General features: G+C 50.8%; 8 protein-coding genes across 8 annotated transcripts; 7 read left to right on the forward strand and 1 right to left on the reverse strand.

Annotated features, from left to right (window-relative positions):
- The first annotated feature begins 1,116 nt into the window (after positions 1-1,116).
- Positions 1,117-1,863, forward strand: BKA67DRAFT_674394 (uncharacterized protein). The gene is made up of 2 exons (XM_046108754.1): positions 1,117-1,631; positions 1,689-1,863. The coding sequence occupies exons 1-2, from the start codon at positions 1,301-1,303 to the stop codon at positions 1,769-1,771; spliced, it is 414 nt and encodes a 137-aa protein (XP_045962619.1). The 5' UTR covers positions 1,117-1,300; the 3' UTR covers positions 1,772-1,863.
- Positions 1,864-3,037: 1,174 nt separating this feature from the next.
- BKA67DRAFT_213269 (40S ribosomal protein S3aE) lies at positions 3,038-4,605 on the forward strand. Its single transcript, XM_046095510.1, has 4 exons — positions 3,038-3,222; positions 3,568-3,678; positions 3,748-4,249; positions 4,316-4,605. Exons 1-4 carry the CDS (start codon positions 3,209-3,211, stop codon positions 4,457-4,459), a joined length of 771 nt encoding a protein of 256 aa, XP_045962620.1. The 5' UTR covers positions 3,038-3,208; the 3' UTR covers positions 4,460-4,605.
- Positions 4,606-5,485: 880 nt separating this feature from the next.
- Positions 5,486-6,383, forward strand: BKA67DRAFT_514653 (P-loop containing nucleoside triphosphate hydrolase protein; the record flags this gene model as incomplete). Its single annotated transcript, XM_046097665.1, has 5 exons — positions 5,486-5,558; positions 5,645-5,715; positions 5,786-5,839; positions 5,907-6,068; positions 6,126-6,383. 5 exons carry the CDS (start codon positions 5,486-5,488, stop codon positions 6,381-6,383), a joined length of 618 nt encoding a protein of 205 aa, XP_045962621.1.
- BKA67DRAFT_213386 (prolyl oligopeptidase-like protein) lies at positions 6,316-7,869 on the reverse strand. Its single transcript, XM_046095511.1, has 2 exons — positions 6,686-7,869; positions 6,316-6,615 (listed from the first exon to the last, which is right to left on the reverse strand). The coding sequence occupies exons 1-2, from the start codon at positions 7,584-7,586 to the stop codon at positions 6,584-6,586; spliced, it is 933 nt and encodes a 310-aa protein (XP_045962622.1). The 5' UTR covers positions 7,587-7,869; the 3' UTR covers positions 6,316-6,583.
- A 739-nt stretch (positions 7,870-8,608) lies between these two features.
- BKA67DRAFT_533542 (heterokaryon incompatibility protein-domain-containing protein) lies at positions 8,609-10,498 on the forward strand (the record flags this gene model as incomplete). The annotated part of the gene is made up of 1 exon (XM_046099716.1): positions 8,609-10,498. The coding sequence occupies one exon, from the start codon at positions 8,609-8,611 to the stop codon at positions 10,496-10,498; it is 1,890 nt and encodes a 629-aa protein (XP_045962623.1).
- A 584-nt stretch (positions 10,499-11,082) lies between these two features.
- Positions 11,083-13,492, forward strand: BKA67DRAFT_656584 (uncharacterized protein; the record flags this gene model as incomplete). The annotated part of the gene is made up of 6 exons (XM_046106966.1): positions 11,083-11,198; positions 11,250-11,578; positions 11,742-12,087; positions 12,275-12,514; positions 12,564-12,832; positions 12,888-13,492. 6 exons carry the CDS (start codon positions 11,083-11,085, stop codon positions 13,490-13,492), a joined length of 1,905 nt encoding a protein of 634 aa, XP_045962624.1.
- Positions 13,493-13,878: 386 nt separating this feature from the next.
- Positions 13,879-16,866, forward strand: BKA67DRAFT_213435 (major facilitator superfamily domain-containing protein). The gene is made up of 7 exons (XM_046095512.1): positions 13,879-14,579; positions 14,652-14,728; positions 14,790-14,841; positions 14,888-15,062; positions 15,122-15,217; positions 15,275-15,942; positions 16,029-16,866. The coding sequence occupies exons 1-7, from the start codon at positions 14,265-14,267 to the stop codon at positions 16,416-16,418; spliced, it is 1,773 nt and encodes a 590-aa protein (XP_045962625.1). The 5' UTR covers positions 13,879-14,264; the 3' UTR covers positions 16,419-16,866.
- A 2,205-nt stretch (positions 16,867-19,071) lies between these two features.
- On the forward strand, positions 19,072-20,559 carry BKA67DRAFT_557955 (SGNH hydrolase-type esterase domain-containing protein). Its single transcript, XM_046102293.1, has 2 exons — positions 19,072-19,379; positions 19,512-20,559. The coding sequence occupies exons 1-2, from the start codon at positions 19,265-19,267 to the stop codon at positions 20,375-20,377; spliced, it is 981 nt and encodes a 326-aa protein (XP_045962626.1). The 5' UTR covers positions 19,072-19,264; the 3' UTR covers positions 20,378-20,559.
- Positions 20,560-21,786: the final 1,227 nt, after the last annotated feature.

Genomic DNA, 21,786 nt, shown 5'->3' on the forward strand with positions numbered 1-21,786 from the left:
AAGTGCCCACTCAGCGCAGAGTAGCAAGCTCGGCCAAAGCAGGAACAGCCGGAGGAATAGCGAGGAGGGTGAGAGGCCGGGTAAGATATAGAACTGTTGCATGCAACGTTCAACGGAACCCTTTCACTCGTCCAAAACTCCGCTGGGAAATTCGGCAATGCGATTGCTTGGAAACAGTATTACCGAAATGGAACCTGTCAGCAACATTGCATTTTCACCACTTTCACCCCCTCACGTCAATCGTAAGATCTCCACAGAGCCGAAAACCAAGACAGCACAAGCAACGTAGCGGATACTGCTGCACGAGCAGCCCACAAGTTTTCGTGTGTTTTCAAGCTCATGGCACATGGTAGAACTAATCGTCGAAAAGGGGGAGGGGGGTTTCTTGACCGACATTGGGTAAATTTTCTTTCCCTCTCATCCTGAATCACCTCAGGAACCAAGGCGATTATAAAACAAGCAGACTTGACAAAGAAGCGGTGGCAAACAAGCGTCCGTGTCATAAGGCCGTTTTCGGTCAGCCCTCCAGGGCGTTGCTCCACGTCGCGACCCAGTCAGCGCGTAGTAATGGGAGCTATGGGGCTCGTTTTGCAGGAATATAGCAGCTCCTTCAAGGATACTGGCAATAAATCAGTCGGGCGTCGCATTAGTACTGTAGGGTGTGGTGCGGTGAATGAACTGCAGTGGCTGCCTTAGCCCGATTCTGGTTTCAATGGATGAGGTGACCACTTGCTCGCATTGAATGTTTGTTTGTTCGCGACCAAACTGCGTAGAAGACGTGGGTGCTTCTAATGGTGCCCCACTGTAGACATGCAGGCGGGAGAGCGGGTGGACTTTTTTTTTTTGGTCCAAATGGTTGGGCAGCGACTACGAGGTTCCGCTAGCAGGACCTAGAATACTGCAGCCCATGTATGTACGCCCAAGAATCCTTGGATGCCCACCACACAACAACAAACACGACAGCCTGGAATTGCTCTATTGGGCCCCCCTCCTTCCCCCATTTTGAACACGCCATGTGGCACTCCAGCGCACCCCCGGAACATGTCGCGAGATAGGTGCCGTAATGGTGGTGGTAGCCGGTGCCTGGGCGTCTGTAAGTCTTGGGAGGGATCACCCTCATAACCTTGAGCAAGCAGCCTCGAACCACATCGTCTTCCCTTGTTCAGGATTAATTCGTCTGTATTCTGTCAAGTCTTCAGAAAGTTGTTGAAAGTCTTCGAGACTTCTTTTGTGAACAACACTTATTGTCTCATTGAAATCTTCTGCCGAGAGGGGCAATTTGGACTGAAAGATCAACGTCATGTCTTCACCATCGACAGAGTCGCACCGTCTTGTTCGACGGGATTCCTCACCCAGGGCTGCGAGGAGTAGCAGCAGGCGGCGCCCACGCTTGCTTAGAGCCTGCGCCACGGAGCCATCCATTACGACTTCGAGTGCCTGCAAAGGTGTATTGACAAGTCCAAACTCGAGTAGGAGGGCGACGGAACTCTTGAGCCGGGTTGCAGTCAACAACGCTGCGGTGCTGAGCTCATCACCCAACTCGACGAGGAGTTTCGGAGCAGTCGACTATGAAGGTTCCGGATTGACCGAGGCCGAGAAGAGGGAGCTGTTAAGGAGTGATAGCAACCCATGTTGGTTTTCCTCAGACATGTTGGCATCACAAAAGAACGCATACTGACCACGTCCAGACTCGGTGGGCTACTTCAGCTTTCCAAGTTTTGACACTTGGGATATTGAACAACAACAAGAAGGGAAAGATGTGCCACCTTGAAAGGCCGCGGAAGGCAGCCCTCATCAATTCTACACGACCACCGGCGCGCGCCAATTGCAGCCTTCCTGCTAAGGATAGGTTGTTGCGCATAGCCTTTGTAGAGATGTGGGTGCATTAAGTCATCGAAACTTTGGACACAGCCCATCGGAGTTCAGGCGTTCTGAGGAATTATACCTTTGGAAGTTCAACGCAGGTCGTCGAGCCGGATTACAACAAGACACCAACCCATTATCGACAATGATCGAGGATGTTCTGGCTGCAAGCGTAATGGTAATGGACCGACCAGGCAGTTATTGCCCGCGAAGAGGAAGAATCGTACAGGAAGGCAGGAATGCAGGAATGCAGCGATAATAAGAGATTGATTAAGTCGAGCTCTGGGGATAACCTGGTGATCGAGAGATCTGCCAGATGACAGGGCTAGTTGCCGGCCTATGACGAAAGGTGTGCTTCCATCGTCTTTGTGCCGGGGAATGCGGAAAGAACCAATGTCGACTAATGGAAGGAACATTGGGACACCGGATACTGCAGAATGGTGGCAGGGTGAAGGTCCCTAATAGGTATTGCAAAGGCTTTGGAGCGGCCGCAATATGCCTGAGGAGAGGCTACTGTCGGATGGGGAAGAGGAGGGAACGATGTGGTTGTGGACCTCGTTGTCAAGAGTTCAGAGATAGAAGAAGGTGTAGAGATGTTATTAATGAAATAGCATTCGAACCATAGTGTTGTATACAAGCTCTCGCTATTCGGTGCCACTTGAACCAGCGCCTAGCTTAGCCAAGTGCAGATACACAGAGTATGTAATGATGTATGGAATACTTGTAGATGAAAGCTCAGTTTTAAAAGCATGAAGGCACAATACGTAGTGCTAAAGCATCAACGTCTTGGAGCATTTGAAAGAGGGCTATTTCCTTGATTTTAAATACAGCGCGAGATTTACGTCAATTGAGCAGATGCCTGTACATTAACTTAATCCATGGCTCGGTTAATGCTGATCGGCAGAGGACTCAAAAGTTTGTTCCTGTAGATCTCGGGTTGTTTGACGCTTGACGCTCAATTGCAACGGTGGACTGGATGTTTGTTGGTGGTTGACGGTAGCGCCAGCTGACGGGGAGCTGGCGCGGGTGGCGGTGCGGGATCCGTAGCCACTCGCGACCGACCAAAGCTTGGGTGAGATATGAGATACGCCTGATACGGATCCGTATGGGATAAACAAGTCAAGATAGTGGCGGCTAAACCCCGGCCCTGATTAATTCATTCCACTTAGCCCAGCCCACACAGCTTTGAGCGCCCGCCCCAAGAAAATTCACAATTTCGAACCGGACCTCGACTTTGAGATTTGACGACCCTCCTCGAAAAAGTCAACTGCCAAACATCCGCCCTTCCCACCACCAACTCAATTTATTCCCATAGTATTGCGCTGCTAGACGACTGCTCGCAATCATGGCCGTTGGAAAGTGAGTACAATTCAGAACCGAACTACAAGCACCATGTATAGCACAGCGGAACGAACAAGAGGAGGCATTCTGTCGCCATGCTTGATTTGATTTGATTTGATTTGATACCAAGTCAAGAAGTCAAGCCAAGTCAAATCAAGCAAGCGATACCATTTTGCGAAGGGACAAGGGCCTTCGAAAGCAGCATACAGACGCGACCAGCATCTTTCTTTCCTCCCCAAGACATCCCGGAAGAGTCGCAACCTCCCATGATATCTACACTTCGCCTCGCCCTTTTTCTTGTCTCTCTTTCGATCACGCACGGTCTGGCTGCAAACTGCGATGCTAATTACTGGCATCAATTAGGAACAAGAGATTGTCCAAGGGCAAGAAGGGTCTCAAGAAGAAGACCGTCGACCCCTTCTCCCGCAAGGACTGGTACTCCCTGAAGGCCCCCGCTCCCTTCAACATCCGAGAGTATGTCTTGTCCCCCCAGCAACCAGAAAATCGCCTTTGTGGATGAAATCTAACCAGCCTTCAATCTAGTGTCGGCAAGACTCTCGTCAACAGAACCACCGGTCTCAAGAACGCCAACGATGCCCTGAAGGGCCGTATCGTCGAGGTCTCTCTCGCCGATCTCCAGAAGGATGAGGACCACTCTTTCCGCAAGGTTAAGCTCCGTGTCGACGAGGTCCAGGGCAAGAACTGCCTGACCAACTTCCACGGTCTCGACTTCACCTCGGACAAGCTCCGATCTCTTGTCCGCAAGTGGCAATCCCTCATCGAGGCCAACGTCACCATCAAGACCTCCGACGACTACCTCCTCCGCCTCTTCGCCATCGCTTTCACCAAGCGCCGCCCCAACCAGATCCGCAAGACCACCTACGCTGCATCATCTCAGATCCGTGCCATCCGCAAGAAGATGACCGAGATCATCCAGCGTGAGGCTGCCAGCTGCACTCTCCAGCAGCTGGTCTCCAAGCTCATCCCTGAGGTCATCGGTCGCGAGATCGAGAAGGCCACCCAGGGCATCTATCCCCTCCAGAACGTATGTCTTTGTCTCGCTTTGCCCCTCATCGAGACATGATCCACGGTGCTAATCGTAGATGAATAGGTCCACATCCGCAAGGTCAAGCTCCTGAAGTCGCCCAAGTTCGACCTCGGTGGTCTCCTGGCCCTGCACGGCGAGTCGACGACAAACGAGGACGGCCAGAAGATCGAGCGGGAGTTCAAGGAGCGTGTGCTTGAGGACGTCTAAATGTGACACGAGGATGAGTACTATGGACATGGAACGGCGTGTGGTTATTTCCGCAATGGCATATTAGGTCTCACTTCTGCTTGCATTTGGCGTGGCAATGGGTAAAGCCGCGGAATTTTCAGAGCGGCCTCTCATGAAGAGATTAAAAATGGGAAAGTCTGCTTTATGAGATAATGACCCTTTGGCCTTGACGGTGAATGCGATACGTTTTGTGGATATCCCTATCTTCCTCTTGGCCCTGTTCTTAGATTTGATGAAAGGTTCCTGATAGCATGGCAAGCCTCATAGACCATGTTGAGAAGACGGAGCCAATATATCTTGTCAGAAAGTCCGGAACACACTTTGTTCAGTGCAATTCACCGCTTCAGTAGGCCTTGTAGCATGAAAAGAATGCCTTTCGTAATTTCTACTCGTGGTCGTGGCCGATGCTGGTATGGCCAACCAGAGAACAGTGAATGCTACGTCATGTCTTGCCCACGCCTACTACTACCTCGGCAGCACTATACCGCATGCCACCTTATCACCTGCACATCGCAAAACCTACGTGTATCAACTTCCAATTTGTCTTTGAATCTACATTTTGAGCCTAGCATTCTCATACATGGCTGGTACCACTTTTCTCCCTTTCCAAATAGACCAAGTCGTAGCAACGAGTAGCGATAGAACCTGCGCCTTGATTTGTTGCAGAAGAGCGTCGGCTGTTGAAGCACTGTTGTGAATCTAGGTGAGCCTGAACTAGCTCATTTCTCCCAGACCGCCGTTGCGCGACCTGGTTATAATAATTTCTCGTTTTTGTGATTCTATCTAGCATGACATGATGTTGACATACCGTCAAGGCCCGCTGTGTGTTCAAAAGTATTTGTACACCTTTGTGGCCAAGACTCGTTTCAAAGACGTTGCCCTTGTGGCCTGCCTCTAAATCGATACAGATCGCACCTCAGGCAAACATCCTGAAGACCCACGGCCTAGTTGTATACGAGCTCACAAGCCGATACTTTTCGCTTGCCTAGGCGCGTTTGAAGCATCATGGCGTCGGATGATGCATTACCAGTACTCAAGGTGCTAATCATCGGCCCGTCGGGTGCGGGCAAGTCAGCGCGTGAGTCTGACCTTCCACCGCTACCTTGAATACGAGAAATGCTTTGCAGATGAAGGTATACTAATCCATCGCGCATGTTGTCATAGTGTTGATGAGGTACTGCGAAGATAGCTTCGATCCAGATTCTTCCACAGCTACAATAGGGATAGATTTCAAGGTACTTCACATGCACAAACATGGCATCTTGGAAATTCGCGAAATGCCAAGCAGATACTGACGCTTACTAGACTAAGAAGCTATCCGTGCGAGGGCAAGCATACAGGCTGAACGTCTTCGACACTGTAAGTTGCATCCGCCGCCAGCTGTTCTCGTTGTTCGCTAAAGGACCAAGCCTAATATGATGCAAAGGCCGGCCAAGAACGCTTCCGCACACTATCAACTAGCTATTATAGAGGCGCTCATGGCGTGATAATTGTCTATGATATTTCGAGCAGGTCCAGCTTTGCAAGTATGGACAAGTGGATCGAGGAGGCGAGAAATAATGCCAACCCAGACGCCGTGCTATATATCGTACGCGCCCCAAGATCTTCTATGCCGGTGCAGGGCAGACACTGACAATCGCAACAGGTCGGGAGCAAGCTGGACAAGGTGACCTCGGGCGGCCGGGCAACCTCGGCCGAAGAAGGTCAGGCGTTTGCAGATGCCGAGGGAGCAGGATTCTGCGAGGTTAGTTCCAAGACGCGGGAGAACGTGCGCAGGCCGTTCATCGAGGTCATCGATCGCATTGTCCAGAAGCCCGAGTTGCTGAAGCCGCCCAACGCCAACAATGGCACCTTGAACATTGGCAATATGGCATCGGACTACTCTTCGGCATGCCCTTGCTAGTCGGCAGAACTGAACCGGCACCCAGAGGCAGGTGCTACAAGATGGAGGCTTCGTGGGTGAGGGTGGTCGGCATATGTATATTTTGATGTATCTCGCCTATGATGTGCCCCCGATGCTCGCGCGAGCGTCTATCCTTCTATGTCTATGGTTGGGTATCTCTTATGCAAAATGCTATATCCGTACCTCTATACAACCTCTCTCTATTCCTTTGGTCCCAAGAACTCGATGACAGCTGTAGAAAAAGTCCCGCGTTAGTAAACTTTCTTCTTCGTTGGTGGCGTGATCCGCTCTTCTTTACTTACCTTTCAAGAACGGCTCGGGCTTCTCCGATATGACCCAATGTCCAGCATCGATGTCCGCCATCTGAAACCTGGGGAAGAACCTCCCGATGAGCGGTATGGCCTCGTCGGGGATGTACTTGCTCCTGGTGCCCCTGACGAAGAGGGCGGGCTTCTCGAAGCGGACCTTGTCCGGGTCCCGGAAGGGGAAGTCGCCCATGTTGTCGAGCTCGCGGGAGATGATGCCGAGCGGGACGCGGAACTTCTGCCTCGCCTCCCCCTGCGGCCGGTGCAGGTTGCCCAGCAGGAACTGCCGGATGGGCAGCTCCTTCTCGTACTCGGCGAGGATGCGGTCGGCCTCGCTCTGCTTGGTGCACCCGGCCTCCTCGATCCGCTTCATGGCCTGTACGTACTTGCCAAAGTCGCTGCCGAGCGCGGCGTCCAGCGGCGCGTTGTCCACGGGCACGATGTCGCGGATGAGGTCGGGCTGGGAGAGGGCGAGCACCATGGCGACCTTGGCGCCCATGCTGTGGCCGATGAGGGTGGGGTCCTGGAGGCCGCGGGCGGCGATGAACTCGGCGACGTCGTCGGACATGGCGGCGTAGTTGTGGGCGGGGTCGTGGGGCGACTCGCCGTGGTTGCGCAGGTCCAGCGTGTAGACGTGGCGGCCCAGGTGCTGCGCCAGGACCTTGGAGACGGACCGGTTGTTCTTGCGGCTCCCGAACAGCCCGTGCATGAAGAGGATCGGCGACGAGGTCGGCGAGTGCGTCTCCTTGCCCGCCGGCGGCACGTGGTGGTCGAACGCGAGCGGGACGGTGCGGGAAGAAGAGGTCGCTGTCGAGTAGGATGCAGATGCAGCGCGCGCAGACGAGAGCTGCTTGCGCAGGGTGCGCAGGGGCATCGAGGCGGCTTGTGGGAAGGCCATGGTATTTTATGCGACTCTTCGGTTTGGTAAAACGAACCGCAGATTTGGTTGGTGCCGGAAATACGTCCTGCGATGAAGAAGTGAAAAGGGGCGCAGGTGCGCACTAAGGGTGAGTTTTGAAGCTATCGCGAAGCCTACATAAAGTACTTTGGGAAATTTTCTAGGTTCTAAACAGCGATCCCGGAGCACTGGAACTGCTAACGTTAGTGCTCTTTCTATGTGGGCCTATATAGCACGTCATACGTAGCGCTGTTGTCTCCGACTATATCGCACACACCTTGAGACTAGTAGGAAAGTTCACGGTGTACTTAAATCTTGTTAAGCTACCGGTGCCGTATACGAATCAGGTTCAAATGGTCATTATCACTCAATTTTACCAAGGTTATTTTCATGAAAAAGCCCGTTGTCAAGTCTTCATGCCTACGTAAGGGTGATTCCGATCTCTTTCTTGCGCCTCCCCGAAAAGTTTTGAAAAAATCAATCTGAGAGGATGCGAAGCTGCAGGATAGGGATAGAAGCTGCTGAAAGAAGAGCGCAAGACGCGACGATGTAATGAAGTGTACTTGAATGAGCAAGAAGTATAAGGAATGAAAATAAAAAATTGAAAATTAGAGATGCATCTGGCGTCTGAGGCCGCTCGGTTTACATTTTTCTTCTATATCCAGAACGCAATTGCTAAAGTTCTCTGCACTAACTTAAAGATGCTACAGTCAGATTGGCCAGTTATAACTTGATTTACAAGGTTTGCACCGGGGGCTGAGCCACCGTCCACGCAACACCCGACTGGGCGGTCACTGGACAAATATACTCACTCGCCACGACTGACAAGACTTACGTATTCCTCATGCGTACTCCTAGACTTCTAGACTCCTACCCAAATCATTCTTATATATTAGGGACCCTTTTTAAGCTTATTTTACCGTTGTTTGATATGGCTTTCGCAATTTATTATCATAGGATCCACTGGTCCTCGCGTCTACCAATGCTTCAATCAATTGCCAGCATGAGCTCAAAGATTTCAGATGAAGACGATAATCGATAAAGCCGCGGTCGACCTCTACAAGACCCAATTAGCTTTTGCGAACCTTGACCCATCGTGGATAGACGTAGAGACCTTGAAAGACTGGCTGTGGACTTGTGATCACAACCACGGGCACCAATGCCGCGATGCATTGGCCCCAGATGACACTGTCGAGACGCGCCCTCAGTGGCTCGTTGACATCAAGCGAGCATGTCTTGTACCCGCCGGCCCAGGTGACCAGTACGCCGCCTTAAGCTATGTCTGGGGCAAGGTCAGCGTCACTCAGACAACCACATCGAACCTTGGGACGTTCCTGGAGCCGGGGTCGCTCAAGTCATTACAGGTCAAAATTCCGAAAACTATACGTCACGTCATCGGCCTGTTGGAACTTCTGGGGATCCATTTCCTTTGGGTCGACGCTCTCTGTATAGTACAGGACGATGCTAAAATCAAGCAAAAGCAGATACACGCCATGGCATGGATCTATGCCAACGCTTATGTCACCATCATCGCCGCAGATGGATGGGATGCTGAGCATGGCCTGCGAGGAATTCGCGGGGTGACTGAGTCTCGATACCTGGGCAAAGCATCTGCAAAGAGTGTGGACAAGTCTCTCAAGGCCAAAGCGGCCAAGTGGTATTCCAGAGGTTGGACCTTTCAAGAGATGGTCTTCTCCAGACGAACCATCATGTTCCATAATCAAACTGTGCTTTGGGAGTGCCCTCGAGCGTCGTGGAACGAGACATTCTTGAACAGCGTCTTCAAGATCCACCAACATTCTATTCAGCCGAAAATCTCTGTGTGGCCAGACATTCGGCAATACATGGCTGCCATTTATGATTATAGCCTAAGAGAGTTCAGTGACCCAGACGAAGCCTTAAATGCAATCTCGAGCCTGTTAGCTGTGTGGAAGTACTCCTATGATGGAGGTTTCATATCTGGTTTGCCACAGATGTTCTTCCTTGAGTCACTTCTGTGGCAGCCGCAGGAACCACTCAAAAAGCGGCTGAAGAAGGACAATCTGGACCATGAACGGCCTTTACCAAGCTGGTCCTGGGCCGGCTGGGAGGGAGCACTCGATATCAAATCCTGGGAGGCGCATTTCAGTCACCTTCACATCTTACCCCATCCTCGCAAAGACCGCCACATATGGCAAGTCAGGCCGACAGTTCAATGGCGGTACTTCGACACTAATGGGGGGACGGCCAGCATTCAGCCCTCATCCTTGAAATACCGACCGAAGAGATTATTGACATACGACACCCCCGAAGATTGGGAACTGCGCAACTTCTGGCCTAGGCATTCATCCTCATATGTGCATTCGCGATATGAGAGCGCAGAGTCTCGGTATCCAATTCCTCTTTCCTCGCAGCCCGGGAGCGTTATCGCGTCCGGCATGCTGTACGGGAAAACCCAAAGGGGTTTCTTCATGTCAAACTGGAAGCGGCCATTTCAGATCTGCGAGAGTACTATATGTGATCAGATCGAGTTGCTAGACCATGACGGCCAAGTCATGGGCGCTCTAATGCTGAACACGGCTTCCTTCTTCCACGCGGCACACTACTATTACAATAGGGCAAATATAACCATCGATTATATCAACCGGCCTGTTAATGACGAGACTTTTGAGCTTGTAGAGATTGCCGAAGGTGCTGTACTTGGCGATAAGACAGTGAGCTGTTGGGGGGATTTTGGTTTCAAGTTAGCGCCAATGCCAGAAGTGGCTGTTCCTGTCAAGACTTTCGCTCAACGCGAGCCCGAACATGCAGTCGTGTATGTTATGTGGATCAAGTGGAGGAATGGAGTCGCTTATCGTCAGGGTCTGGGACGCGTCTTGAAAACAGCCTGGAGACGCGATGCCTCTGAAGAGATAGATCTAATGCTTGGATGATTATGCACAGAAGAATAAAAAATAAATAAAATAAAAACCATGACCAGATACATTTTTCGTACGACTGCGGTCTGTGACTTTTCCGTAATTCAATTATCTCACGGCCCCCAGCCCTCGCGAAGCTTGACGGTATGATGTGATGAGCATTTTCTGTATCGCGCACATAGTCCTATGGATTTGTTAGTGGACCGACTTAATAAGTTAATTATGCATAGTAAGGTTTGCAGCATAACATCGGAGCTACCAATCCCGTGTCCGGCAGACACCGACTAACTGCCTTGGGGTAAGCTGACATACGGAGATTGTGCTTTCCGTGCGCCGAAACCCGACCTATACTCACGCAGTGACCCTCTCGGGTTTCGGGAAGCTCTTGATCTCTCTTCTCCCCCGATGCTCATCGGCTTTCAATTCTTGATTGCTCTCGCATGCATCGTGTCACACTTATTGATTAGTGGATCGTAGTCGAACACTACCATAGAGCTCGGGATTGAAAACGCCAAACCAAACGCCGCCAAGAGTCAACCGTACTCAATCCCGAGACTCGAGTAGCCCCTGTAGTACTATAGAAATATTGAGCGGTAGGTATGGAGACGGCCCACACTGCCGCTACCGGCACATCTGCCCCTTACGGACATGCGTGCGCCAACTGCTCCAAGGCGAAGACCCGATGCATATCGCGGGCCGGAGAGCGATGTGAGAGGTGAGGGCATGTCTGCCACTGGATCAGCGTAATAGCAATTGACAGCTCTAGATGTCACCGACTGGACAAAGACTGTACTCCGTCCACAGCTGTCAGAAAGCGCCAGGGCAGCAAACCTTCCACGCCTTCCACCAAGCGGGCAAGGTTGGAGGAAAGACTAGATGATCTGGTCACACTGCTACAGTCACAAAACGCACAAAAGCGACCTGAGGTCGTGCCAGATTCAGCCGAGGCTTGCCCAGATACTCCAGCTCACCCCTGGATACCTAAGGTCTGGAAATCGAATGCGGTACGTCAAGCTGCAACAAGTGGTCTGCAGCCTTCTGGTGATGTCTCTGCCAAGGAGAGTCTAGCTACAATCAATCCATTTCTGGAACAAAGTAAGTTCGAAACGCTTGGGATAGTTCCTGTTTCTATACACTCTTAAATAGTCGTATAGAGTTGGTTCTGGGCGCTCCCTTAAAAACAACTTACACTCTCCCTAACAAATACTCCATCTGGCAGCTAGGGATGTAATACCAGCTGACTTACTTTTCGTAACAGTGGCGAGGACACCTTCAGCGACAACATCCTCCACACCAGACACTTCGGCGGCCTCATTGCCACAATATGATCTTCCGCCAGCCGAAGAAGAGCAGCTTCTACTAAGGTTTCGAAGGTTTCATATGAAAAGCCTTCCGTTCTTGTACATCCCTGGTACGACAACCGCACAGCATCTTCAGCAAACACGGCCATTCTTCTGGCTCGTTATTAGAGCTGTGTGCACTAAGTCAATGACCGAGCAGCATGCTCTCGGAGCTCACATTCGAGAGATACTAGCAAAACAGATATATGTTGAGTTTGAGCGTAGTGTTGATCTGCTACTAGGCTTGTTGACCTACTTGGCAGCGTATGTGACCGGATCCCCATCTTATCCGCCTGGTCTCCCGTCTCATTACATCGAGTTGTGCATCCCATTCACACAATCTCCTGCCGATCTGCCCGTGCCGTCCTGATACTCTCCCGTCTTGTTCCTGCATTATCCATTCTATAGCGTCATTGCTATTCATATATTGATATGCTGACTTGCATAACAGGTCGCCATGTTTCGCTCAAGGTAGACCGTACATGTGTGCCATGTCAAGTTTGGCTTCCACAATTGTCTTCGATCTTCGACTGGATAGGAAGGCACGCAATGATTTAACCAATCTCCCCGGGATGAATTGCTTCAAGCTGTATGCCTTCCCAAAGCCGCCCGTGGCCCTGGCCCCTACGTCGAAAACCCGCACAAATGAGGAAAGACGGGCATTGCTGGGATGTTTCTTCACCACTTCAATGTAAGAACGCCTTGATGTCTACCCTGCAGTTGATACTAAACGTTGCCAGCACATCCTGTTATATGAGATTTGAGGCCGCTCGGTGGAGGCCTAACCTAGAAGACTCCTTGACACACCTTTGGGAAACTCCGGAAGCTCCATATGATAGGGTACTGGTAGCCCTGATCCGAATGATGATCATTGTTGATGATGCAACGCGCCTCACATCAAGGATGGATGACTTGGACCCGACTCCGCCGTCGATGTTCTGCATAAAGGCACTGCTAGGGTCACTGCAAGAAGTCAAAAGCACCTTTACAGCGGATATACTAGGAAACCGTCAGTACATCGCTTTTCTCTTCCCAAGTATCCTCACACTGCTGACCCTCCGCAGCTTTCGTCAAAGCCCAGATGTGCAGTACCGAAGTCCTCATCTACGAGCTGGCCATGTATCAACCGCCGTCGTCACCGCCATACAAATCACACGAGTACAAGAGAAGGGAGTATCTACAAGCAGCAGTCGAGTCCGCCAAGACGTTCCTCGAAACTTTCATCTCGATCGACGCCACAGGGTATCTAGGGTTGCCGTTTTGGCTCCTGATCGAGTACGCACACAGCTCTCAAGTGCTCTATCGGCTATCGCTACTCGACGACCCAGGTTGGGATCGGAGCATGGTCAGACAAACCGCCGACATCATATACTACCTTGAGCAGACGGCCGTGAAGATGGACCAGGCCCACGAGATGGGTAACTTTGGCGTGAACGGCTCGGACGGGAGTCTGTTCACCAAGGCCGCGTTCGCACTCAGAATGACTATCCCGTCGTGGACGGCGAACCTGGAAGCGATCGGTGCCGTGACTGCTGCGCAGACAGAAGCGCAGACTATTAGTAGTACTATTGGTGTACAGAGTACAAATGTGCAGACCGACCCTATGCTGATGGATTTTGCCGATGACACGTGGTTGACAGATATGTTTGCATCGTGGGAAGGGAGCTAGACCAACTGTTTGCCAGATCCAGCCCTGTGTATGATGTTACAAATACAAGCCAGTGTGGGTCAGGACACGGAGTAATATGAACAAAAGAGCATATCGTGAACTTGGCGTGATCAATTTCGCCACGCCTCATCGGCTTGTGCGGCACCAGACACATGGAGAATAGGGCTATATCTTAAGTATGATCTGATAGGTGACATGACAGCCCCAATCGTAAATCGCTTGCCCAGCATCTTGAGAAACGATTTTCGGCGACCCAAGACCGTCAATCCGTCCGTCTTACTTTCTCATCACAACAGGGCCTAGCAATGTGACCGTTCCAGTTGAAAAATTCTTTGAGTACTTACGACCTCAGTCAGATTCCCCATTGCTATTTGCTGTGCCGCTCAACAGCATTGCGCAGCTTGCGGCGGGATTCGGGTTTGGGGACCCAATTTCCAAACACCCCGCGCATCAGTAAACAATGTGATGAATTTTAATTTGTTGGTGGGAGTCTCAGAAAAACGACAGAAAGATAAAAGAAATCATAACACGGCGACTAGCCCGAACTCAAACTCAAAACGGCCGGTAGTTGTTTTGTACCTCTGTATGACATTTGCATGTAAATATTTTTTTAGTACTACATTTCACAACATCAAGCAGTGAATCACTTTCCCCCCCACACACACATACATACCGGGAGGGAGCCTTTTTGGTGGTGGTGGAAATTCTTCCTTGAGAAGAACAAAGTTTGCATCTTCCCAACCCCCCCTCGATTGTATCACTGCTACACCAGATGGAGACGGACCTGGCGACAGCGCGGGCCCGGGGCGAGGAGCCGGCCTTGGCGGCCGAAGTCAAGTCGCACAGCGAGGAGAAGGGGGGAGGAGAACAACAACAAGATGTGCGGGAGGCGAAGACTGCGGGAACGTCGAGCGGTGATGATACCACGGAGGCGGATGCATCCGCGACCGACCTGAAGGTGCAGGGCGGACTGGGCGCGGAGGAGGAGAACACGGAATACATCACCGGGCTCAAGCTGGCGCTCGTCATGGGGAGCTTGACGCTGACGTGTTTCTTAATGTTGCTGGATACGAGTATCATAAGCACGGTGAGTGGATGGGAGTTTTTGTCCGGCAGGGAACTGCGTGCATGACTAGATGCACTAATTGGTTGCGGACAGGCCATACCAAGTATCACGGCCGAGTTCAACTCCCTCCCGGATATCGGGTGGTATACTGCAGCATACCAACTGGCTAGGTAAGAGGTGGCCAGCACTTTCTGATTGCTCGTGTTCATTTGCGCTGATGCCTGCTTTCAGTGCATCACTACAGCCGCTCACCGGAAAATTTTATACCCATTTCAAAGCAAAGGTAAGTCGTCCTTGAAGATCTGAAAATGTCGCTGACTTCAACGCAGTGGGTGTTTTTGGTCTTTTTCATTATGTTTGAGCTTGGATCTCTAGTTTGCGGCTTGGCAAGGTCATCGTCTTTGTTGATCGGCGGGCGCGCGATAGCTGGTGTCGGCGGCTCCGGTCTGATGAATGGGGGCATGACTATCATAGCTGGGGCGGTACCATTACAGAAACGGCCTCGTAAGTCCTTCAATAGTCTATGTTTTGTACTGTAATATAAGCTGATTCAGGGGTGATAGTCTACACTGGAATACTCATGGGATTCGCGCAGCTAGGCCTCATATGTGGGCCTTTGATTGGTGGTGCCTTGACGCAATATGCTACCTGGAGATGGTGTAAGTTACTTTTCGAACCGAACGTGGTTGGAAAAGGGGCTTACAATGTTCACCTAGGTTTTTTTATCAATCTGCCCATCGGTGGCCTGACGGGCTTGCTTCTGGTCATCGTGCAGACTCCAGATTTGACAGTCAAGGAGCCCTTCTCGCTATCGCTCGTGCGCAAAACAATCCCGGAGCTTGATCTTCCGGGGTTTGTACTGTTCGCACCAGCGGCCATCATGTTCCTCCTTGCCCTTCAGTGGGGTGGGAACGAGTACGCCTGGTCCAACTCCGTCATCATCGGACTCTTCGTCGGTGCTGGCGCAGCCGCAATCGTTTTCGTGTTGTGGGAGCGCCACATGGGTGATCGTGCCATGGTCCCCGGGTCGCTCGTGAGGAAACGCGTGGTGTGGAGCAGCGCTGTCAACGGCATGTCGCTGATGGCCCTCATCTTCACCGCAGCACAATACTTCCCAGTCTACTTCCAAGCCGTCAAAGGGGAAGGACCGGCCATGAGCGGCGTCGACCTCCTGCCCAGCATATTGAGTCAACTGCTCATGGTCATTGTAGGTGGCGCGCTCATACAGAGGGTCGGGTACTACCTCCCTTTTGCGGTGCTCAGCGCCGCGATCAGTGCGGTGGGTAATGGACTCATCACAACATACACTCCGTGGACTTCGACGGCGAGGTGGGTGGGTTACCAGATCCTGCTTGGTGGTGGAAGAGGTCTAGGAATGCAGTTGGTATGTATTGCTCATCCCAGACCAAGATTCCTTTCCCTATTTCCAAAAGTGCACGAGAACAGGAGCGTGCTAACACCACTGTCCAGGGCCTTATCGCGGTCCAGAACGTGCTCTCACCTCATCAGATACCTGTAGGTGTGGCATTCCTGATCTTCTGCCAGAACTTCTCGGGCGCCGTCTTCGTTGTGGTCGGCTCAGTCATCTTCACGCAGAGTCTTGTATCCGAGGTGCAAACACATGCGCCCTCGGTCTCTCCTGAGGCTGCTCTCGCCGCTGGAGCTAGCGCGGGTGCTGTGAGGGCTTTGGTGCCAGCTGGTGGCGAAGAGCTTGACGGTTTGTTGCTCGCCTTTTCCAACTCTTTCAACAAGGTGTTTTATCTGCTTATTGCCATCTCCTTCGTAGGCTTGTTTTCAGCCTTTGGGATGGGCTGGACGGACGTGAGAAAGAAAAAGACCCAAGAGAAAGGGGAGGCCTAATAGGGCCAATAAGGGGTGGAGTTTTTGCTCCACCAATTAAACCTTTGGCATGCGGTGATTAGCTTTAACGTGTCGCATTCCACTGTTATGGTACCGTTGCACCCGTAGATTTAGAAGCGATAATAGATATTCTTTTTCATCAGCTGCTATCCTGTACTTGACGAAACATTCCTTGGAAACTCTTTCAGGGTCGGTTCAAGTCACACGACTCATATTGAAGGTAGCGCAAGTTTTTGAATAAAGTTCTGACAAGAATTGGTCACGATCTAACTTGCTCGGACTTCACTCTAGGAAAACCTCGGACCAGATTAGCAAAACAGATGTTTCCCCTTTTTAATAAGCCTGTGCAAAACACGTGTAGTTGATGGGTTTCAGGCTTGAGTTCTATCGCGGACAAAGTAGTAATGGTATGATATAGTTACTAGCACTCATCTAAATAATACATGGCGTCGCGCGGCCTTCCAGTCCTTTTTCTTTTCACCTCGACGTTTTCTTCACAGTCTAGACCCCGACGTCACATATCATATGTGCGTATTGAATCAAATTCTGACCGGACAAATCTTTTCGTTGATTCGCAGCCTTTTTGGTAATCCCGTATACCGTAAGACCAACGAGACTCCAAGCTTGAACAGCAGGATCTTGAACAACACTTACCCGACCACCAGCCAGGATGTTCTCAGGTGCTCTCGTCAACCGCGGCACGGTCCGACTTTACCATATGCAAGAAGTATGCAAGCAGCTTACTTCCATATCTTGGGCAACTATCTACATAAGCTTGAGGCTACGTAAACCAGCAACGGGGCCCAGTGATCTATGCTGGCTCAACACACTGGACCCCAGATCATACCTGTGTAGAGAGGAGGCAACTCGAGGTATTATGCAACGGTTTGACAAAAGCAATGCCGCACCCCTCTACACCACTACATGTAGCTAATATCCTGTAAATTGCCCTTCAGCTGTAATTACGTCCCGTAATCGCTGTGGCATCCCATGAACCCAAGAATTAATTGAATCTTGAGAAAGCCCTTCCCAAATAGCGTGTTCCCGTACATAGGCTTTAGGAGCTCGCCACGCGTTTTCTATCGGCGATTGGTCCGGGCTAGAAACCGTATTGAAATAGTATTCTAGACCATTATTTTCTTTCCATTGCCGTACTATATTTTTATTTTCTGCTTTACCGTGGCCGGGGCGCCGTCTTCTTCTAGAATAAACTGATCACCACGGTTTAGCCAAGGCTTAACGACGGGGTCAAGTATTTGGTCGATATAGGCTCTCATAGTAATTGTACTATTTTTGTTACCAACGTCGTACCAAATCAGTTCACTTTTGAAATTGTATCCTATAGCCCCCCAAGCGTGGCACCGGAATTGGTCCTCTACCGTTGGTATAGCACAGCGTTGGATACAATCAGGGCATTCGCGCTCACCAGGCTTGCGAATAACCTTGTGTTTTCCCTCCGGCCCGAGACAAAAGTGAGTTTCGTCGCTAAACCGGATAGAGTCCCAGTGCTCTGGTTCAGGTCGTCGTTAGAAGTCTTCTGTAGCAGCCTGTTTACGGGCTTTGGCGTAGGCTTCGGATACCCATCCTTTTACACACGTTGTACACTTCCTCCAATCCTTATCGCCGAGAGCTTGTTGTACCGTACGCCAGGAACCATTGAAGTCAACCCCGGCGGCCACTACGTTCCGGGACTCCGTAGTATCTGAACAGCCGGCGATTCGAATATTGTATGCCCTCGTCGTCTGAAAACTTCCTGGTAGCCTTGATCGCCGACTTGGTCGGCGTACTGTGGTGTTTTACACTGATATGCTGTTCAATTGGTGCCATGGCAAGTGGTGGGGGGCAGTGCGGCCCAAATTCTTTTTTGGCAACAGCCTTGTATGTGGTGTGACGATGAGAAATGCCCTACCTCGTTCAGCAACATCGCACGTTCGCGCATCTTTCAATGGGCAGACCGGGAGGCATGTTTACCACCGCATAAGCCAACGCAGCTTGCTCATTACAGGGCGTACAGCTTCTTGTTTGGGGCGGGGAGGAATGCTGATTTGGAGGATCCGCGAGAATCTTACGACCTGAAGTCGGAGTATTCGTTCACTGTGTTAGCTCGCAAAACTGGGTGAGGTTCAAGAGTTCCTTTGAGTGTGGTCGGGTGGGTGTACTTGAGCATGAGATATGAGATAATCTATGTTTTTTGCATTGGAACACACTGTGCAGTGTGCTAATACCTATCTACGATTGCTGGCTGTCGAAGAGACTTGGTGGTATGTTGCGATAACTCGCATCCAGACGCATTCAGAGCTAGCTACCCAGCTCAAATGATGAACCTTTTCAGATGTGTTCGTAATGACAACCTCTATACTGATTGTCTAACATTCAATGGAAATTATAAGCCAAGAGGGAGACATTATTTCATCAAAAAGGGAGGTACATAGGTAGCCAAGCTCACTTCCATACAGCCAATATACTGGATGCGTTTCATTGCCTTCCCGAAGTGCCCAATGTTCTGCGCAGCGCACTAAATTGGCAACTGGTGAAGTTTTATGTTAGTGGGGGTGATGGATCTTGGGTGCCGTTCTTGGCGTATCAGAGGCTGCGCGGGGGTCGCTTTCCGGGGTGGAATGGAGATCTGCGATGATGATCCTGCTTGTTTGATGGACCATCTCACAGGCGTCATCCACAGGCCTACGCGTCAGAATTACCACTCCAAGTCACTTATTTTAGTTTGCCTTAGATCGGGTTCGCCAAGATGACCTAAAATATGGTGGTGGACTACAACTTTGAGCCTCCCCAGCTGGCGAGATAATTCCAAGTTGACCTTCGACTCCCATTCCAGACCAGATGTTTTCATGATGGGGGCGACGAGGAGCATCGCAAGCTCCTGGGGGATGCACATTCCGGGTTTGGCGAGAAAGTACATGTTCATTCTGTTCGCTGCCGCTTGTTTCTCGCTGCTGTTGCTTGGTGAGTGCCTCGCCCTTTATCCCTACCCCTACCGAACGCAATGGCCCTGTTTTTGTCATTGAAGGAAGCGCTGCGCCGCTCAACTGCCGCACTACGACGGTAGCAGTCTTTGCTAACCGCAATTGCTGCCAGCTACTGCCCTGCCCGAGACCGTCGGCTTCGACACCCAATGGATCTATAAGTACTACGGCGACGGCTCCGAAAAGCCAGTTGCAAATGGCATTCCCTTGCGGATTATGACGCTGGGCGCGTCCGTATGTCGAGGCGATCTATCAAATGGCACCGTGGGTTTTCGCCAGCCACTGCGCGACAAGCTGGTCTCTGTCGGCAACATGGTGAACATGGTTGGGTCTGAAAGAGTCGGCGAGATGAAGGACAACGACGTTGAGGCACATGGAGGAAACAGGGTCGACCAAGTACACGAGTGGGCTACGCACAGCGTCCCTGGCACAAAACCCAATCTATTCATAATGAATGTCGGGTCGAATGACTGCCTGCAGCATTACGACCTGCCGAACTACAACGTCCGACTGAACGACTTCATCAATTACCTGTTACAGGAGTCGCCGAGGGGTACTGTCATGATGTCGACCTTGTTGACCAACACCGTTCCAGATGTTGAGCCGTGCATCTTGTATCTGAACCAGCAGATCAGAGAGCTGTACAAGGCGCTAAGCGAGCAAGGCAGACCGGTTGTATTGGCAGAGATGCATGACCATTATGTGCCAGAGGGTGACACCCTGGAGCGGCCGCATCCGCCAGATATCACGCCTGATGGTACACACCCGGATGACGTAGGCTATGCAAAGATGGCCCGAATCTTTTACCAGACCATTCGTGAAGCAAACAGGAAAGGCTTCTTCCAGAGAGCAGAGGATGTCGGCATCCCTGATGATGGAGATGTTGGAAGGGAGGTAGAGACGCAAATATTGGCTGATCAACTTGAAACTGTGCCACCACCCTTCCGTAACCGCCGGTTTGCTCGGCGCAAGCTATAGATAGACCATGGTATATGTTAGAAAACCGAGAACACGAAGCTCTAAGGCTATTCGTACGTCATAGCCCTTACGTGTGTCGCTTCACTACATCGCCATGGCTGTATCAAGATGATCGCAACAGATTGCGTTTCCCAAGTTCAAGATGTTGCTTTTCTGCCCTAACAGTGTTTCGATTATTGTCACATTTTGATTACGCCGATAATGATTTCATGCCTTGTGAAGTTGGTTTGATCATATAGCGGCTGTCCATGCCATCTTCCGTTGAAGTCGGAGCCGCGCCTGCCTGCTTTCCAGCACCTGCCATTGTTATGGTCTGGCTTCATTCCCACAACCACGATGCTTACACTGATTTCATTGAAGATTGACCTAGCGATTTAGGAAACTCTAGATGCAATGTCTTCATCTGTTTCAGTGCCATCAGCTTCTACCAATTTCTAAGTGGCCTCATCTTTCACGAAGTGAGACAACTGGTGAGCTCGAAAAGCTGCCGATGACTATAATGCTTTACGAATGGAACTCCCATGATATGATTTTGTATAGCGGATTCTCGTGGACATGGGCTTGTGCGAATATCCTTGCCATCAAGCTTCCATTCAGAAAAGTTCGTCAATCTGAACGGTCGTCAACACACCCAGACGACCACTGTCACAATACTGCTGTGTTGTAAGTCAGCCGGCTTTTGCCTCAGCTACCGACGACCGGTACATATCCGAGATATTCTTTCTTATACTGACGAGCCAGGGATGCGAGCAAATACGGGCCACGCTCTGCCTCTCTTCCAGTGAATACTCGAGCCGCGTCACCTTTGGATTTGGGGCTAAACTGAGTGCCATATTAATCTGATAATCGTTGGTGTTCACTAGATTAGTGCAGAACAATCGGTTGTTGCGTTTGCGATTAACTCGATACGAAAGGAAATTATATTCGCACTAAGTACATCATGACAGGATATAACTATCAAGATCCTTTGAGACCCCTACATATAACAAATAACTCGAGTTTGTGACTTCGGTGTAGCTTAGCAAATGGTCCATGGCAAGATGAAAAAGTGGCCGAGAAGGCCAGGTGGCTGTACTATGTTACCGCGAATAGGGGCGTGCCGTATTGTAAGGGGGCCAACCATCCACCTTTGCGACCGTGTCCTTGTGCTTGAACACTATCAATCATTGGACAAGAGACGAATAGGGAAATCGTGTTTACCTGTAAACTCTGAGAGCTGATCTGGGTAGATTCAAGCCAAGTAACCGAACTTGTATGTCACGTTGAAAATGAGGGTTTGGGTGAGGGATAACTATATCTTGCTGGGGTGTTGCTATGTATCACAGCTCAAGCAGAATCAACGACATCTAACTACGCTATTATTAAATGAAGCTAGCATAGGGCCATAGCGTATTGCTGTGTTCACTATG

Source organism: Truncatella angustata (genome assembly GCF_020726525.1).
Source record: "Truncatella angustata strain MPI-SDFR-AT-0073 chromosome Unknown BKA67scaffold_2, whole genome shotgun sequence".
Lineage (NCBI taxonomy): Eukaryota > Fungi > Ascomycota > Sordariomycetes > Amphisphaeriales > Sporocadaceae > Truncatella > Truncatella angustata.

Excerpts from the sequence above, each read along its gene's own strand:
- BKA67DRAFT_674394 (XM_046108754.1), top strand. The coding sequence starts at position 1,301 with ATGTCTTCACCATCGACAGAGTCGCACCGTCTTGTTCGACGGGATTCC. Across the intron at positions 1,632-1,688 it reads AAGGAGTGATAGCAACCCAT|ACTCGGTGGGCTACTTCAGC; the intron begins GTTGGTTTTCCT and ends GACCACGTCCAG.
- BKA67DRAFT_557955 (XM_046102293.1), top strand. The coding sequence starts at position 19,265 with ATGATGGGGGCGACGAGGAGCATCGCAAGCTCCTGGGGGATGCACATT. Across the intron at positions 19,380-19,511 it reads TTTCTCGCTGCTGTTGCTTG|CTACTGCCCTGCCCGAGACC; the intron begins GTGAGTGCCTCG and ends AATTGCTGCCAG.
- BKA67DRAFT_213386 (XM_046095511.1), bottom strand. The coding sequence starts at position 7,586 with ATGGCCTTCCCACAAGCCGCCTCGATGCCCCTGCGCACCCTGCGCAAG. Across the intron at positions 6,616-6,685 it reads GCCCGAGCCGTTCTTGAAAG|CTGTCATCGAGTTCTTGGGA; the intron begins GTAAGTAAAGAA and ends CTTTTTCTACAG.
- BKA67DRAFT_213435 (XM_046095512.1), top strand. The coding sequence starts at position 14,265 with ATGGAGACGGACCTGGCGACAGCGCGGGCCCGGGGCGAGGAGCCGGCC. Across the intron at positions 14,580-14,651 it reads ATACGAGTATCATAAGCACG|GCCATACCAAGTATCACGGC; the intron begins GTGAGTGGATGG and ends GGTTGCGGACAG. Across the intron at positions 15,063-15,121 it reads ACCATTACAGAAACGGCCTC|TCTACACTGGAATACTCATG; the intron begins GTAAGTCCTTCA and ends CAGGGGTGATAG.
- BKA67DRAFT_213269 (XM_046095510.1), top strand. Across the intron at positions 3,679-3,747 it reads GCTCCCTTCAACATCCGAGA|TGTCGGCAAGACTCTCGTCA; the intron begins GTATGTCTTGTC and ends CCTTCAATCTAG. Across the intron at positions 4,250-4,315 it reads GCATCTATCCCCTCCAGAAC|GTCCACATCCGCAAGGTCAA; the intron begins GTATGTCTTTGT and ends GTAGATGAATAG.